General features: G+C 44.0%; 1 protein-coding gene across 5 annotated transcripts in view; it reads right to left on the reverse strand.

Annotated features, from left to right (window-relative positions):
- Window positions 1-5885: 5885 nt before the first annotated feature.
- Window positions 5886-18713, reverse strand: part of LBH (LBH regulator of WNT signaling pathway) — a 36919-nt gene continuing 24091 nt past the window's right edge. For all 5 annotated transcript variants that reach the window (XM_039532111.1, XM_039532110.1, XM_039532113.1 and 2 more), the window contains one exon: window positions 5886-8601. In XM_039532111.1, coding sequence (XP_039388045.1) covers window positions 8407-8601 — 195 coding nt within the window. In that variant the 3' untranslated portion in view covers window positions 5886-8406. The remainder of the gene's footprint in view (window positions 8602-18713) is intronic.

Consider the following 18713-nt stretch of genomic DNA (forward strand, 5'->3'; position numbering starts at 1 on the left):
AAGTGTTTGTGGCACTACTGATATATAGCCCTGCCTTCTATCCCCAATGTCCCCTTCCCCCCCAGAGAAAAGCCCAACAAGTGCTGACAATCTCCTTGCGTTGCCAGCTTCATTTTCAAAGCAAAGGGATATAAGAAAGTTCAAAGAAGCACCCAAACTAAACAGCCAAACCTTTTGACATTCATTCCTCATTTCTGATGCTACACGTATATAAACAACACTCACTTCCCCCTTTATTGTTCCAGGGCAGCTCTCAGCTTCCCTCCACAGTAAGTCTGGACACAACTGTCTTCATAAAGTACTCAAGATAAATGACATTAACATGAACTCTAGATTTGTAAACTAACAGACTCTAGCCACCATTTGCAAAACTGGCCTCTGAACTCATCTCACTCCCCAGCTGTTCTGCCTTACACCAGGCTGAGCACAAAGGCTTTATCCACTCAAAGGAGTACTCACAAACTTTCACTTCTGTTATAACAAACTTGCACTTACCTACTCCTGGTCCCTTTCATGCCAGGACTTCAAACTTCCTTACAAAGGTAGGTATTATCCATAGCTTCACAATGAAGCACGGAAAGTTTAGAGAGACTAGTGTAAGGATGCAGGCAAGGATAATGAGCACAGACAGGCCCAGGTGGTAGCAGCGCTAGGTAAATGCTTTATTAGCAGTGACCTGGAAATGCTATAGAAGGGTCAGCACCCTACACTTCTGAGAGTAGTGAGTGGAACCTTCAGTATTAACTCTTAGAGTGCCTTCCAGCAGAGTGACTAACCCAAGTTCCCACAGAAAGGCTTTGGCCCAGCTGGGAGCAGAACCCAGATCACCTATTTCTCTGTCTACAGCTGATGCTTCCAGGGTGCTACCTCCCAAAGCTCTCTTGGGGCAGCAATTCTATCAGGGGTTCAAGCATCTGGTATTCATGATGCACCACAGAACCTAGCCCATCGCTGGCACTTTCCCACCTGAGCATCTCAATACCTGTCACAGTTATTCGTTGGTTTACCCTAAAGACCCCTTTGAGCTTGCTTTTGAGCAAAGGAAGGTAAGGCTGAGATCCACAAAATAGTTAGGCTCATCACTTCCATTGTAATCACTGGAAGTTAGGAGCCTAAATACCTTTGTGGATCTTGGCCTAAGTGACTTGCTGAAGATCATACAGGATGGCAGTGTCAGAGCTGGGAACAGAGCTAGGTAGACCCTCCTAGTTCTGGCCCTCTCAGATACCAAGGTGATGTCCTTATAGAAACTTAGAGAGCTATCTCATATATGATACATACACCTAACTTAGTGACAGCACCACAGAAAGACAGGTATGCTTGTTTTTTAAACTGTACAACATGGGTACGTCTCTCTTAACTGGGAGGGGTGATGAGTATTACATGAGCATCAGCTAAGATTTGTCCTGGACAAGCAAAATTACTCCAAAATATCATACACAGCAGCGGTGGGATGGTTTGGATCAGATTTGTGCATAATTAAACTTCAGTTAAGGGAGCCAGTTTCAGTTTTTAAACTTCTTATTTTCTCAATGTTGTTCCTTTCCCATCCTGTCAAAGATAAACAGAAAGCAATCACCCAATGCAAATCTGGAACATTTCAGAGCTTTTATTTTCTACTCTGGCAAGGATTGAGGGTATAGTAATTGCTTTGATTTATGTATATAAGTTTGGTTTGTTTGATTGCTTTGGAGGGCTTGAGGCATGTCTGTTAAAATGTATTGCTCCTTGGCTTTCATTTAGTTGCAGATTATTAGACTAAAGTTTTGGGTTTTTTTAAGTGTGCTTCAAGATCTCCCAAAATAATGCCGAGGCTCTATGGGGATGTTCTTCTCAATAGCTCAAATACAAACTTGGATCATTATGAACTTTTTGTCAAGGGCAGAAATTTGGGGTTATCCCCTACTCATTACCAAAGAGAGGGTATTAGTTCTTTAAGTGCTATTGAGTAGAAGCCTGATTCAATGCTTCTTCTATACCATAGCAGATATTGTTACCTACACAAGCAGGCTATGAACCCCTGCCCTACTGACCCAAGCACTTTTCAGGGGTCAAGTGCACACAAAAGGGGGCAAATCCAGTGGAGGTTCAGCTGCTCAGCACATTGGAGAAACACATCACTAATTTCAAAGATGGGGCAAAAGGACCGTATGATAAAGGCCAAGACAAGGAATAGTGTTTGTTCACTAAGTTGGACAATGGTGTATAGCTATTTGCTCACAGTTAAATGCACTCCCCTAAGGAGAATTAATGCTTCAAGTAGAAATGGTAGCCACACAGGGCATGTCTACACAGAAATTAAACACCTGTGGCTGGCCTGAGTCAGCTGACCTGGGCCACGGGGCTGTAAGATTGCTGTGTAGACATCTGGGCTCATGCTGGAGACTGAGCTCAGGGACCCGGCAAGAAGGGAGGATCCCAGAGCCCAGGCCCACACTGCAACATTACAGCCCTCCAGCCCAAATCCCCTAAGCCTGAGTCAGCTGACGCGGATGTTTAATTGCTAGGTAGACCCACCCATTGTTTCCCCTTCCCTCCAGAAGGAATTAAATCCTTAAACAAAAGGGAAGAGGGAGAAGTAATTACTGGACTAGCTTTAGAACCTGCACTCTATTTGTAAGAAAGCACCAGCATGACAAGGACTCAGGGCCACCCATTTGACAGCAGGCCAATTCTGTTTTCATTTGGTGGTGCTCACACAAGGTGGACAATGACCACACTGGCTAAAACCAAGCACCAGACTTCCTCCCCCCCAACATAGTTCTACTAGGACCATTTTAGTTTTGACTTCAGCCAGGTCAGTTCTTCTACTCCAAATGATGTTCATCTGATCAGAGATTGACAGGCCACCTTTTCAGTGCTGGCAAAGAATTACATGTACAAAACACAATCAGGGGTGTTCTAATCTGAGCCAGAGAACAATTTCAGCTCATGTGTGCTGAGGTGGCAGACAAGCACATTCATTTGCTCCCAGCTCCTTCCCACCTCATTTCTAATCCTTACCAGCTCTGTGCTTTGCCCTCAGAGAACCAATATTCTGGTGCAGGAAACACAGCCTCCCAAGTGATCTCGCAGATTTCTACCCTAGCTTGACAGATTGTTGCAACATTGCTATAATGGAGAGAATTTGAAGGCTAAGGAGAGGTGAAAAACTAATTAAAGGGGCACTTTGGAAAGAGGCTTAAACCACAGTCCCATCAGGAAAGAGCAAACTTGACATTTTTCCACTAGAAGTACTAATGCAAATATCCACATCACAGGAGCAAGAAAGCATTAAGCATCTCTAAGCTGGGGCTTAGTGCTAGGTGTGTCCTTAATTCCCAAGCATTTAATTTTAGTGTCAGGTCCCAAGTTAGTATCTTTAAGCCAGTCTAATGTAAAGTTAATGCTCCAGTCACAGGCCAATTAGTCTGAGTAGATATGGTTGTAGTCCATTATATACCCAGCCATAAAACTACAAATTCCCTCCTCTTGGAGGAAGAATACAGACTTCAGAAGGTGTTTGGCCCTTAACACCTGGATTTCCTAGTGCAAAGTTTATCCCCATTAAGCACAGAGGGCCTTCTCAGTTAATTGAGCCTGGCAATCTGGTTGTAACCTACCTGCAATTCAAATGTTCTGATACAAGAAAAGCTGTCCAAAAGAGATTCCATTTAAGAGTCCCAGCTACACAAAAGTCAGGCAGCTAACATTTTTGGACACGACCAAGGCTTTAGTCTGGTCACAGAATGATTAAGATGCAGCCTGTGCTACACATTTTAACTGTGTTGTAGCTGGGTCATATAGTAGGCCTGTTGAATTTGAAGGGCCAGCACAGTTGACAGCCCTAGTCTTCAGCCAATGCCTTCCTTGATTATTGTCTCTTTAGTCAACGTGTTTGTGTTTGGTGACCTTAGTTCAGAGTGCAGCAACATACCTAAGCCAGTGTTTCCCAAACTTGGGACACAACTTGTGTAGGGAAAGCCCCTGGCGGGCTGGGCCAGTTTGTTTCCCTGCCGCGTCTGCAGGCCCGGTCGATCGCAGGTCCCACTGGCCACGGTTCGCCACTCCAGGCTAATGGGAGCTGCTGGAAGCGGCGCGGGCCGAGGGACTTTCTGGCCACTGCTTCCAGTGGCCAGGGCCGGCTTTAAGCCAATTCCCTGGAATCGGGACTCATGCCTTAGGCATTTTTTCCCCCCAAAAAAACACACTCACCTGGCAGCAGGGGGTGTCCACTCCAGGTCTTCAGTGGCATTTCAGCAGGGGGGGGATGTCCACTCCAGGGCTTTGGTGGCATTTCAGCAGCAGGGGTCCTTTGGTGCCACGGAAGACCCAGAGCGGACCCCCCACCACCAAAGTGCTGCCAAAGCCCCAGACTGCTGCCGGCTATTCAGATCAGGCCCTGCCCTTCATAAAGCCAACCCTGCCAGCAGCCCCCACCCTTCATAAAGCCAGCCCTGCCAGCAGCCCCCATTGGCCCAGAGCAGCAAACCACAGTCAGTGGGAGCTGTGATCAGCCCGACTTGCAGATGTGGCAAGTAAACAAACCAGCCTGGCCCACTAGGGACTTTCCCTACACAAGCGGGGTCCCAAGTTTGGGAAACACTGGCCTAAGCAGCAGAGGTGAAAGTGTAACATACAGGTGTCAGGACAGACTTGGGTAAGATGATGATTTGGGTTTTATACTTAAAAGCAATTTGTTAGTCAGTAAGAGCACTTCAGATTGTGCCCACTTCTTGACTCACACTACTTCAGGGTTGATGTCCAAAGAGTTTGGGGTTCAACTCAAGACTTATGTGCAATTTGTGCCTCTGAAAAAAATCTAGGGTAGAATCCACAAAACTACTTAGCCGGTTTGACATGAGTTTTGTGGATTGTAGTGGGGGGGACTCAAGTTCCCTCAGGCCAGTCCCTGTGTTTCTTCTGCCTCAGAGCACATGCACTGCTGCCTCACTCAACACCCAGACACCCATCTCTCCACCCTCCCAAGCCCAAGCACGATCCACAAACCCTGGGGGAGAGTGGGCAAGTTAAGGGGATGAACACCTAACAGCCCAATCCAGTAGGTACTCTGAGCATGCCTACCAAACTGGGTCCCATTCAAAAGCCAGGAGAAGGCTGGTGGGTGCCCCCCCAGTAACTTTTAGCCCAGATGGGTGCCTTGACCACAGGACTGCAATGTGTCTCCCATGTGCACACATTTGTTTACCCACAGTGGAACAGTCATTGGGAGGTGGTGGGGGAGGGGACGGGAGGGGACTGTAGTTGAGTGGTTAGGACACCACTATGCTAAAGTTAAGGTGGACCAGAACGACCACCACCACCTCCTCCTTGCTCCCACAAGAAACTACACACCCATTCATGGATAGCTAGGCATCTGCCTACACCTTGGCATCCATCTCTAAGGGGCAGGACTTGCACCTGGGCATCTCCCATTGGTTAACTTAGATAGGGAGATCCTTGCATGCTGGCTTCTAGACTGTGGATCATGTTCTTAGGCTGTCTCTCCTCATTTGTTGGATTGGGAGCCTAGGTGCCCAATTTAGTTTTGTAGATGGCAGTGTTGTTCCTGGGATTTCCTAGGTGCCCAACTTGCACTTCAAGTCCCTTTGCAGATTCCCCCACCCCTTAGTTCTTTACAGAGGTGCAAGGCAATGAAGAGTCAGGCCCCTTGATTTCATCCTTTCAAGTGATTTACGTGCTAGCTCAGCAAGCCCCTTAAGAATTATAATTAAGTCTAAACATATGCTTAAATTACATCAGCTTTACAGCCCATGCCAAAGTGCTTTGCATAATATGGCCTTGCTTTTAAAGTGAAAGGTTGCTTCCGGTACAGATTAAAGCTCTGGGAAATCTGAAATCCCAACCTGCTTTTCTGTAAGCAGAGTTTAAAAAAAGCCACCAAGTTGGAAAGCATTTTCAAACTTTATTTACAACTGTCACAGTGACAAAAAAGTAGTTTGAGAAAAAAAAAAGCTAGCTTCTCCCTGAGGCTCAAAAAGAATTACAGAAATAGAATGTACATCAGACAACAGGAGTTTTACTGGAGTGCTTTGTTCTTTATACATTTGACAAATAGAAATATACACAATACCTTAAAAAAAGAGAGGATGCAGACAAGAATATACCAGTCTTTATGGCAGACATTTCTCCTCAGATCTGGAGGATAAAGATTTCTATCCTTTTGCTACCCACATAATAATCTCTGTTAACAAGCCTCAACATGGTGGCACAGATTGAAGACTAGTACCAGTTTAAAACATTGAGACTGGCTGGTATACAGGTGTACAAGCTCATTCCATTAGACAGCAAGACTAGAACAGATGCTCAGATACAAACAGCTGGATCCATCAGTTTAAAAACGATATCACTAGATCATGATGAGAGGTCAGTGATGTCAAAGCATCCATCAAACCTGGGAGTGAGCACGAGACTGGTTCTTTGCTGCTAAAAAGAAGGAAGAGACAAGCTGCATTCTACATTGCTACTAGTCAGAACAATGCAAAAAAGTCAGTCTCCAATCCCTCAGGTCTGTCTGAAATAGTAACAGAGCTGATAAGTTATTGCCATTATGTTTAAACCACAAGCAAGACAAAGACTAAAACAATTCTGCTGATATGTTAAAAGCAATCCCCCAACCCCCACCAGCGTTTAAACTACTCATGAGGTATTAGATACAAATATATATATACACACACACACACATAAAGTCCAAACAGATTTTTTTAATTGAACCAGTTATTAGCAGACAGGATGCACTGGGTTTTATCATAAGGTCTGGTTAAGGCCTTAACATTTGTCTTTCTTGCTTTAGTGTCTCCAGACTTGTTTTAAGGTGGAAACTACCAGCACTTTATTCTTAGACCTGTCAGCTCCTCAACAGATGCCTTGGCCCCCCCTGGAGCTTTTCCATAAAGTTGCTGGATTGCCACTTTCCATGAAAGTTGCAAGTCAACCTGCCTTACAACCAGTTCCCCTTGTAGGCAAAGGTCAGGTAGGACAGAGACAACACTCAGCACTGAACAAGTTGCACGGGATACCTTAGACCTTACAAACCATGTTGCCCTTTATTAAACCCAACTACTACTTTGTTACAAATCAGAAGCACATCCTCTTGCCCAGAACACTCAAAAGCCATGAAATACTGTCTGAAGAGAGGCATCATTCCCTGCCCCAATCTTATCCTTTCAAGTCAGCCATTTGATTTCAGACTGCCTCTTTGATTTCAGTTTTGGCAACATTCTTTGACTTTGTGGCATGTGGGAATTTTCAATTTCATCCATTCTTACGCAGATGATTTCTGCCAGCATCTTGGTCTGCCAGGATTTCTAGGTCTTGGAGCTCTGGTAAAGCAATGCTGCTAACAAAGAAAACCCAAATCTAACAGTTCCCTGCAGATTCTCCCCATGCCCCTCTACTAAGCCAGTTTTGAACAAACGGTTGACCCGGCATGTATGAGATGGAAACCACGCAGCCCTAGAATCATCTGGAAGGCAGGTGGCCCCTTCACCTTGCAAGCTTTATGCACTGTAATGAGTTCTTACTACAGCAGGCACAGCTAGCAGGAGAGAAACGTCCTAACCACTTCTAGAACAAGATCTCAGGTAGATTTAGACATTACATGAAATTTCTGTGTTACCTCAAGATAAACAAGGACCTTGCAGAATAGATGGAGGGTAGCAGCAGAACACACTGACCCTACCAACTGAGCTGTTCAGCATTACAAGGTTTAAATGCAGACAAAGAGAAGGCAAGAAAACATCTTCTGGGCAAAGACTGGGAACAGGTTTGATAGTTAACGCAAGAAAACCATTACTCCTACACATGCTTGTGTAACTTCAGGAGACGTGCAACTGGGGAAAGACTACAAGCCCCTTTGCCTCTCTATGCCACCCAGCAATTATGTCAGCAGAGCATCCATTTGTGATGTCACCACACATTTCCCCTCCACTCCAGATACATAAACAGAAGCTTATAAGAAAGGAAACTTTGAGAGATGAAGACTCTAGTCTCATGCTTGTGTAGCCAGAAGCAGTTCCTTGCTCAACACTGCTTACATTTCTTTATTCCCACCCTCCCCACAACTCATTAAACAGCCTTGCTTGTTCACCATCCACCAAGGGCCTTAGAATTTCTCTGCTGCCTCTGAGTCTTAACAAAAAAATAAAAAAATAAAATAAAAAGTCAGATAGTGATCTTGAGAACAGCAAACATTTTTCTCTGCATGACTTCCTTCCTCAGAAGGTCTGGAGAGTCTGTCACATCGAGGGCTTCAGTTCTCAATACAGAGAATATGAAAAAACCTAAGATCTTGCAGGTGCAAAATTGAACTTGTCTGTCTTTTTTCTTAAGAAAAAAAGACCTTCAGAACAGGTGTGGCTCTTCCCTCAAGACAATACAATCCCTTGTATTTTCTTCAGCTGCCATTTATTGCTCTTTGTTCTCTTTCTTTGCCTCTTCATGGTTTTCTTCTTCCTCTTCCTGCTCCTGGACGAGGAATTCCTCAGGTGGCCATCTCAGCTCCCCGCTCTCCACATCCCCCTCTGTTGGCTCCACCACAATGGAAGGCAGGCGGTCCTTCAGCTTACAGTAACGGTCAAAGTCTGAGGGGTCAGGAAAAATCTGAAACAAAAGGAGTACCTCCATTAGAAAGAATATTTTAGTGTTTTGATATTGGCTAGCAGCTTACAGAGCATCACAACTATCAAGAGCCAAATCTCAAGAGGTCTGGTTCCAAGGGACAGAGTCAACCATAAATGAAGTTCTGCAAGTTCAGGAGTTTTCAGGTTAGCTTCTCAGGAAAACTCATGAACCAGGCTGTGACCTGAAGCACCAGAATGCTGTCAAAAAATAAAATAAAAAATGGGTGGGGGCAGCTGTCTGAAGGATTCCAAAACTGACAGGCTGCTGGAATAAAGTTCAAGATGGACATCTCTATGCTTTCAGACACACATCAACTAAGCCTCCCCGAGATTCACTGCTTACCACCAATGCTCATGAATTTGCAGACAGAGCTAAAAATCTTACTATGAGAATCTGATGTCTGCATTTCCTGCTTTTGGTCAGGCCAGAAATATTGTGAAAACAGGCTCGCTATTTTAGCTCTCCTGCTTCTTGGTCTTTTTGCCTCAGGGGTTTGGACTGGCTATCTAAGACTGTTTTCTTGTTCTGAGTCAACATGGAGAAAGTGGCTCTTTACATGGTTACCTTTAAATTTCAGAGAGAACATTTCTAAAATTAGGGGACAGTATGCAGGAATCACAGGATGAAATTTAAAGGCTAGAGTGCAGTGACATGCAAATGAGTAATAAACTATTCCTGAAAATGGTTATGGGTTTGTTTTTTCAGATTATCCTATAAGGCCAGTATTTTCTATTGCGCTGAAAGATTCTGAGATGCATTTCCCAGTCCTGAAGTGGATTTGGATCTCCTGCCATCTTCCATCTAAATGCCACCCTTTGATAGCCCCAGCAGACCACCCAAGCCCAAACCGGGGCCATTTTGGTAGGATAATGCTGGAGATGGGAGAGCACCCAGACGGTTTTCTAGAGCAGACTACACTGTTAGTGCTAGATGTCAAGGCAGAAACTCAATCCAGGAAAAGCACCTTGCTTTTGTAGTAGTATGTTGCAGGAGTACTTGTAGGTATGTGCCCTGGAATACGAGCCCAAATGCCACGTTTACTGAACCTTCAAAGCAGGACAGGCAAGAAAGTACTATTGCTTGTGAGCAATGCAGTGCAATTATTGTGGGTTACCAATGGACAGTCTTTAATAAACCTGTTCACACAGACAAGAATTTGTAGTAGGGGAAAAAAAGGGACAACCGCCAACTCAGATTATCCAGTGATAATTAAGCAATTAACCATTTATCAAAAATTCCTGTCCTGTTTACAAGACTAAGCATTTATCTGGGCATCATTAAATATAAAACGTAGTCTTCAAAATATGAGAAGGCAGTCACGACTGCTACTCCATTTTCCTGAGGCTTGCAGAGGAGACAAGTAGCGCCTCATTTAGACAGTAGTGCCTACATTTTCAGAATCATCCACCAGTTTGGAATGCCTCATTTTTTGAGAGGCAAGGCCTGTTTTTGTTTTTTTAAAAATAGGCGCTGAGCACTTGCAGTTCCAGTTGTAGTAGCAGATGCTCAGGTCAGAAGCCTGAGGTGTTTCATGTGAGTTTGGGAACAGCCTTCCAGGAGGAGCAAACAACCTACCTAATTTTAAGATGGAGCTTGATAAATTTATGAAAAGGACTACATGATGGTGTTGCCTGCAATGGAAGAAGACTGGACAAAATGATCCAACAAGTCCCCTTCCGGTCCTATGCTGGGCACCCACACCCAGTAGACACTCTTGGAAAATTTGGCCTAACTTCTTCAATGGAGCTACTAGAGATATGCTATAATATGGCAGACAATTAACCCCCTCTGCAGATCAGTTTCCATTGAGTGTTCTGTGATTCACTGCCAGGACTCAATAGCCAAAGGAAAGCATAGTTCAGATGTACCTTTGAATACTCAGGGTTTCACAGGCTTTAGCAGTGTTGTTCTTTAGATAATGGAAGACTTTTTGGGACCTAATCCCAACTTCCTGCCAGTTTAGTAGCAGTTAAATGGCTACTAAAGAAGGGAGGGAGAGGAGAGACTAACTTGGGAGAAGATACTGCAGTAACAGCTTCAGTATGGCCATTAGAGACTCTCAGCCAGGGATGGCTCAAAACAAAAAGCCACATTTCAGACAGGCAGCCTAGGCTGCTAGTAGGCAGCAAGGCAGAGGGGTGTCTAATTCCAGCTCTCCCACACCACTCCAGGGCACCTTAGCCAGGTCCTTCAGCTGGACTGCTAGGAAGCCAAGAGGAGTATGGTATGGACAAGGCCTATGAATGCTGTGACATTAACAGGGGTGTTACAGTTTGTGGTACTTGCTATTACTCATTCCCAGAGCAAGCCATACAGTAACCGAGTCTCATACGATTTAGTGGCTTCAGCCAGGCCAATCCCAGATACCCAGTCCATTGCTTAAGAGCTGTAGACAGAACTGAACTTTCAGTATTAACTCCCCAGACTTGGGATACAGAGAACCTTGACACTGTATTGTTTAGAGGGCTGCAATGGAAAGAAAGCATATTATAGTAGGTTATATATGCTGATAATGCCACTAAAATAGCCTACACTGTAGGAAAAAAGTTTAATTATTATACTGCTAACCTTTGGCTGCTATCATTTTAGCTGCATTAGGTCAAGTGGAGTAGTTCTGAAAATAGACTGATAGATTGGTTCTCTCAGAAGCCAAGGACCTAGTCATTTCCTCACAAACAAATATCCCCAAACGTGGTGTTCAGCTTTATTTTTTTACTAGCACAATCTTATCTTGAACAGCTGCACGAGAGGCTGAACCCAAGGAGGTCAAGCTTTTTTTCCACTAAGTCATGCTTTTTAATCATAGAGGCAGCATTAAAAAAAGGAGATGTCGCAATTACCCTTTCCAAGGGTGTGGACAGTCAATGGAAAAAGAGTATATGAAGCCAGATTTCCTAGCATGTGACAGATAGCCTTACTTGTTGCCCTTATTGTGGGAACCAAGGAAAAAGTTTGTCATAATAAGACTGCCATTTACATTCAGGGAACAGATCAGGCAAATTACCCCATGCAATCTGAGCCCTAGCCACTCCAAAACAAGAGGCAGATTCCCAGTCACTATACAGAAGAGACTAATCACTCCTTTACCCACCCTCTTCAGCCTGATTTCTCTGTATAATCTGAAATGCAGCATAGATGGAAATACCCCAAGGGACATCCCCCTCCAGAGCAGGAATTGGAAACAAAAAGGGAAATCTGCACCCACATAACCCACTGCAGGTTTTACATTGAGCTCATGGCACTCAAAATCATGTCCTGGAATGCAGTGTGAATACTCATACAGTGTAGATATTAAAGCTTGTAGTTACATGCTTCACCAGAGTCTTGGAGTTAAAGAGCTAAGATCAGCGTAGGACAGGAGCTTTTGGCACCTTCCAACAGCCAAGAACGCTACAGAAGAGCGTTTATGATGGGCTAACTTTCCCCTGTCATCTACATATGACTGCATACAACTTTGAATATGTAATCATAGCAACTGCGGTCACTGAATCACAGCTTTAGAAGCCAAGGCCTGTCTCTAAGCTTTATGCGAAGAGCTCTGACACACATCTTTGCAGGCTGCAGAAGGCAAGGAATAGGTTTGCTGCCCTAACGATGACATGCAGCATACTTAGCCCGGATTTGAGAAGGCAGTGGTTGACAAGCTTTGTTCAGAGGTCTTCTGGCAATCCCATTCTTTTCCATCTCAGGTACATGCAAACCTGAGTTCTCACCTTTCGCCTAGAAGGTGAACTGAAAGGCGATACCAGAAATTGAAGTCCCAAACTTAAGGTCACCCACATACATCTCCATGCCAGGTGAGCCAAAAGTGACTTCTAGATTGAGAGCTTGGCACCGAGAATGGAAAACATTTAACCCCCCTGGAAAGGCAGATGGTGCCAGAGCCCTTTCCCAGTACCCCAGAGCAGAGGAGCTTTGCCATAATTAAACTAACCTTTGGCTGCTAGCTTCATGCAGGAGGACTGCAAGAAGCTGAGAAATGCTAATAAGGAAACCAGATACTACTGGACAGCGAGATGCAGTGTAGTTAACTGTACATGATGGGCTAATTATTGTCAATACAAAATGAGACAGCAGTAGCACGAACATCCTGCTTTCTGGAAGGGGGATGGGAGACTTGGAAGGATCACAACATTAGATACAGAGGACTATATTCCAGTCAAAGTTACACTGGTGTAAATCCAGAGCAACATCTATTGACTTAAAGGAAGTTAACTTCAAATTGACACTGGTGTAACAGATCGGACTCCAGCCCCAGACACCCAGCAAATTACTGTTAGTAAGAGTGCACTGGTGGGAGAATACAGCTCCCTCCAGATACGAAAGATATTCCCAAATGAAGCCAACTGCTTCCTTGGACAGGTCATTGTATCAGTATTGACAAGTTCTAGGACACTGGTACTTTAGACTGGGTTCTCTGCTATGACAGTAGTACAGGATAACCCCCCTGGATGCAGACTGATGGAATTCAAGGGTGCTTTAGCCTCTTTAGTACCCAAAATGTATCTGCATAGAGACAGCATACAGACACTACCATCCTTAGAGGTAGAGCCATGATACTAGAAGCTAGATGTTCTTGAAAAAGCCGGAGACCAACTACATCTTATTTCAGACCTGAATGGAGGGTTGTCAAGGGAAAAAGTTAACAACCCACTCCCACCCCCAGAAGCAGAACACCATACCCTTCCAAGAGGCAGGATGAAAGTTCACATTAAAGAGAAAGATAATCCAGAGGGGCATGTCAGTGGTAAGAAATGCTGGGGCACCAGTTACTACCATGACTACTCAGGGTAACAGACAAGTGCTCAGACTGATGAAAAGTGGTAAGGAAAGTTGTGTTTGTGTGCGATGTTTCCAATCAAGGTAACGGATCCTCCCTTGCAAAAGCTGCATAGGGGAGGGCAAGAAATTCTACATGGAGGTCTTGTGATCAGAAGGTCCCTTTATCATCCTGGGTTTCAGTTTAATGCTGTTCCTTGGTTTACAATAAAAGATAGATGGAATTATTAGGGCTACAGATAACTATCTTTTTTAGCTCTGATCACATTCATTAACATTTGAAGCACTATTGTGCTCCTAGGCCTAAGTGTTTAGCCTGATCTATGCACTAGACATGTGTCAGCACATGCCAGTGCAACTTCCTGAGCCACTGTCTGTACTGTGCACATCTGGATTTGAGTAACAGGTGAACTTCCAGGCTTTCATTTTGTACAGTGGAACCACTTCAGAGGACAGTTTTACACAGTGCATAGATGTCAGTTCCAATGCAGGACTGCCTCAGTACAGGTATGGCTTTCCTTACTTAAGTTAATATAAAGGCATCTTACAAGATACAAGAGGTGAATATGAAGGCATACTAAGTTCCCCATTAGCCATCAGGTTGGCAATACATGTGTCTGTCATGGGTTACAACCTCTCATGTCTGAATCCTTACACATCTGGTTTCAGCAACATCAGTTCAATTCCACTGAAGTCAGTGGAGTTACTCTGGATTTACACTAGTGTTACAGATCAGCATGTGACTCCCTATATGGAATTAGTTAGCAATACCCAACATTGTCTTTGCCTATTGAAAATCAACTTTGCTTCAGCAGAACAAAAGAGGAGCTGGCTTCATGGGCAGACGATGCTGCGAGAAGTCCTAGTCTCAATGAGGGGAGGAAACCTCCAAGTATCTGCCACGTGCGTGAGGGTTACACATGTCAGACAGATCAGATCCCTAGCCAGTGCTAGAATCCCAGCATGAGAATACCACGACTTAGGGTTTGAGCTTCCCAGGCCCACCAGAGCAGGGTGGATGTGACTAAGCCAGCTCAGTCATTGCATGCCTACCCCATTCAGAAATCAGTCAGTCACCTGTCCAGGGCAGTTAGTCCACCGGAAAGAACTCTTGGCTAAGAGTTTGGCATACACTGCTTGCTCAGTACAGCTGCCTCAGGCATCAAGATGTTTTCACTGTGCTCAACCCCAGCTACCATTCCAAGAAATTAAGAGCGATTCAGGTCAAGGGACTGTTTTGACAACACTGCAGCAAAAATGATTAATGTAGTCTTGAGAACCTTTTTCTCATCCACATCATTTGTGCTGCTGTGGAATGACATTAGAAGAAAGGGAGCCAGCAGAGAGATGGTTAGGCATTTTCAGATAACGGGCCTCTCTTGGGGTGGAGGGAGAGAGAGAGAACTAAGGGGTCACCATATATTAGCTCCAACCGGCTATAAAGAGACAGGACTCGCACAAGGCTGACGGACTGGAAATGAATGAAACTTTTCATGTGCACATTTGTCTCTGTAGGAGGGGCATCTTGCTCCATCAGCTGCATTTGAATGAGTTACTGTGTTAATGTCCCCATAGGAATTATGGGACAGCCATTAGAGATCCAAAAATAGCTCTTCACTGCAGTCACAAGACCCAGTCTGACTTCATTTTTTCAGATATATTTTGTCCAGGCTTCCCATAGGATACACTTGTATTGTGCCAGACTCCTGCTCTGCTTTCACCATCTGCTTCTATTTTGGCCCTTCAAACCTGGCAGCTGAGCCATCTTCCTGGGAGCTAACAGAGCAGCCTTGGTTGTAGATACTGTATTAATAAAAGCTTTGTCCAACAAGGGAAGAGTTTTAAGTGCATTAGCTTAAACTCTCCAAGACTGACTGTCTATTGGTTGCATTTAAGTATAGTTGCATTTAAGTATCATTAAAGCCAAATGAACAGAAAGTTGAGGGTTGAGGTGTTTGTGTACATAAAATTGCATACAAATTGAGAATTTAGGCCAATGTGAGTACAACAGCACATGCAAAGTAGGTACAGTATATAGACTTCTGCAAAAAGAATGTGCTTGCCTCAGCCTTCTGGAAGTCAAGCCTTCCTATTGCTACTTTAAGAGCAAACTAACCATGATATGTTCATTCTCCTGACATGCACTGGACTCATGAGCTACATGAGTTCAGTTGTATATCTAGACAGAACTGATAGTCTATTGCCAGGAGTAGGAAGACAGTGTTTTAAGTTTACAGAGCACAACAGCTGGTGGGGGACAGAGGCAGGAATCTTACAATAAGTTTAGAAATCACTGGTTAATCTTTCCTGCAAAGTTCTGCTGAACTCCATGTTTACATTCTCTTGGCACAGAGCCTTTTATAGCTGGATATCCAGTCTGTTTTCCAGTGATCATGAGAGCATTTCAAAACAGAGCTGAGTACCAAATCTATGCTCATTTACTTTAGGATGGAGGTTTTGATTTAAGGGCACTAAAATCTCGCAAGTCAGTTCATGAGCTTTCTACAATTAAGGGCCACCTTCTGAAGAACAGTCCCCTTCTAGGAGCAGGGTCCAACTAGGGACCAGTTCAAATGCTCAGGGATCTAGAGACCCATGGTTAGATTTAAAATTCCATGTCAAGCTCATCACCACCACAATCCAAAACTAAGTTGAACATTGGTACAGAAGAGTCATGCTGAAATTAAGGGACTGCCTGTCCACTGTCCAAGGAAATATTAACAAAGCAACCGAGTTCCAATTCTGGTTTTACAAGTCCTTGCCTCTTATGTCCAAGTGCTGTGGTTCTTATAATTGGAATTCAACTCTGCAGGACAGGTAGATGATTTTGTAGCTTAGAACCATGTGGCTTGTATTGTAGGAGCATTCATGCTTCATTAGCCCTGTCCACTTGTATAATTCTAAGCTCGGGCACTCAATAGACTAGTGTACAATTTCCCTTATAGAAAATCTTTCACAATCAGCAGAAGGGGTGGGTCAGCAGTGCCAGTCACAGAAAGCAGTGAGCTAGTGGTTTTGTTTGCATCCCGTTAGGGGGGTTTCCTCTTTCGTTCTCAGTGTTTGGTTTTACTTTAAACTGTACAAGCCAGTTTAATTTTCTATCGCTGTTCATATTTAGTAACCCATACCACAATACGACAGTTTCCATCCCAGTGCATTAGTGGGAGGACTACAGTCTAGACCTTCATTCCCCCTTGTAGCCCAATTTACAGGCAATGTAAACGAGTGTCCTTCTTTGTACGTTGTTCATATAACTATTTGCTTCTGAAGATTGCCAGCACATGGCATGGGCCCTACTAAAAGGTGACCACCCATTCTGTCACTCCACCCAGCCATCCAAAGACTGTATGCTAACAGAGGGAGAAAGTAGCTTCTTACAGTCAACTAGGCTGTCAGTTAGGCCAAGCAAGCATAGGCATCATAAGAAGCTTGCAGGTATTTGAATAGGACCAGACCACTACAGAGAAGCAAGAGCTCCAAGAGCCAATAACACTTGCAAGTTGCATTTAGGACTGAGTATTGCAAATTACTGTATCTGCAAAATGTTAATGGAACTCCCAGCAACTTGAATGCTGCAACCAAGCAGTTTGCTCCCCAATGTTAGGGTCTAAACAAACACATTTACTGCAGGTCTACACTACAAACTTGCATTGGCCGATGCAGCGCTGCTGATGAAGACACTCGAAGTTGACAGGAGATTGCTCTCCAGTCAGCTTAATGCCAACTCCATGAGAGGCGGTAGCTATGTCGATGGGAGAAGCTCTCCTGCTGAGACAGTCCTGTCTACATGGAAGTTAGGTCAGTATAAACGACATCACTCAAGGGTGTGGGTTTTTTCACACCCTGGAGCCACAGCTGTATTGAAGTAAGTGTGGAGTGGAGATCTGGCCCTAGTACCGCGAACGCTGGAAAAACCCAGCTCACACAACATAGTTAGGACAAGCAGGGTGCCTAGATTCTGACTGGTTCTCCAAAATCTCCAGATCTGTCTGGACAGTTTAAGAGGAGCCTAGAGGAAGGGAGTTATTGGCCTGACTGGATGCGGTGACCTATTAACACCATGACTGCAGTGGCTGGTTGTGTGCTGTCAGGATGAAGCAGGGTTTGAGGACTCTTGTTGAAGTATGCCCACTCTCTGGAAGCTCCAACTCACTCATGAGCCGTGAGCATCCTTACAACCTTTAGAGCCAAACAGTTATTTCACATACAAACGTGTAACCCAGAGCACAGCACGTGGAACTGGAGTTTTTTTGGATCAAATACACCACATTTTCCCTATCCAGAGCGTTGGTTTAGGTTGGATCTAACAGGTTGATGCACTCTTTACACTAGTGCATTTAAGGCCCTTTTAAAGAGCTAGGCGTGCAACGGTGCACCAATTTGCATGCATACTTAAAACCTACACATACAGTTGCTGTAATAGCATCTGCAAGTGGGAAGTTTATATATATATATATATATATCATAAAAATAAAAACTGCCCTGTTATGCACAGATCCGGCATACACATAAATCAGCCACTTGCATGCACAAGCTCTCATATCAAACTTTAATAGTAACTCTCCCACGGGGTAGTTAAAGGGTGGAAATCACCATTTGAGAGGACTGGGAAGGTACAATTACTCAATTGCTCATTCTTCGCACATCTCAGGTGATGTAGAAAATAGACTGAGACAAGCATTGAAATGTTGGTCAATCAATAGGCTAATATCAAAAGACATACAACAGCTCTCCACACCCAGCAATATTGTATTGATGGCCCATATCTCAGAGCTAGCCACTAGAGCCGGTTGAAAGTTTCGCATCTGAAGATGCTGCTTAAGCTGAAGCTAAACATTTTGCAAAATTGTATCAATCTTGATGAAACTTTGTTTTGAAAAAACACTGAAAAGTTTTCAGAAATGGTAAAACAGGATGTTGATCTTTTTGGAAAGAAAGTTTAGATTTTCCATAACAAAGTAGTTTCATTTTTTAAATTTGCTTTATTTTCAAAAAAACTTAGAACCCTGTCATTTGGAGGGTGTTAAACCACCCCCCCCCCACACACACTTACTTTACTATTTTAAGTTTTGCAATTTTTGTGGGATGGAAAGAAAATCCAGTTTCTAGCTAATTCCACTAGTCAGTCATTTTATGCTATATCCTCCTACCAAACGTTCTTTAAGTGCCAGGAGCTTATACCACTGAGTATTAAGATTAAGGTTTTGTGGGGAGAATGGGGAAATAGACTGTCTCATATGGCACATGGCAAACAGTTTAAAATAGCCTTATCTGCTCAGCATAAACAAAGAATTATCTTAAAAGACTGAAGT

This window comes from Mauremys reevesii, linkage group 3 (genome assembly GCF_016161935.1).
Source record: "Mauremys reevesii isolate NIE-2019 linkage group 3, ASM1616193v1, whole genome shotgun sequence".
Taxonomy (NCBI): domain Eukaryota; kingdom Metazoa; phylum Chordata; order Testudines; family Geoemydidae; genus Mauremys; species Mauremys reevesii.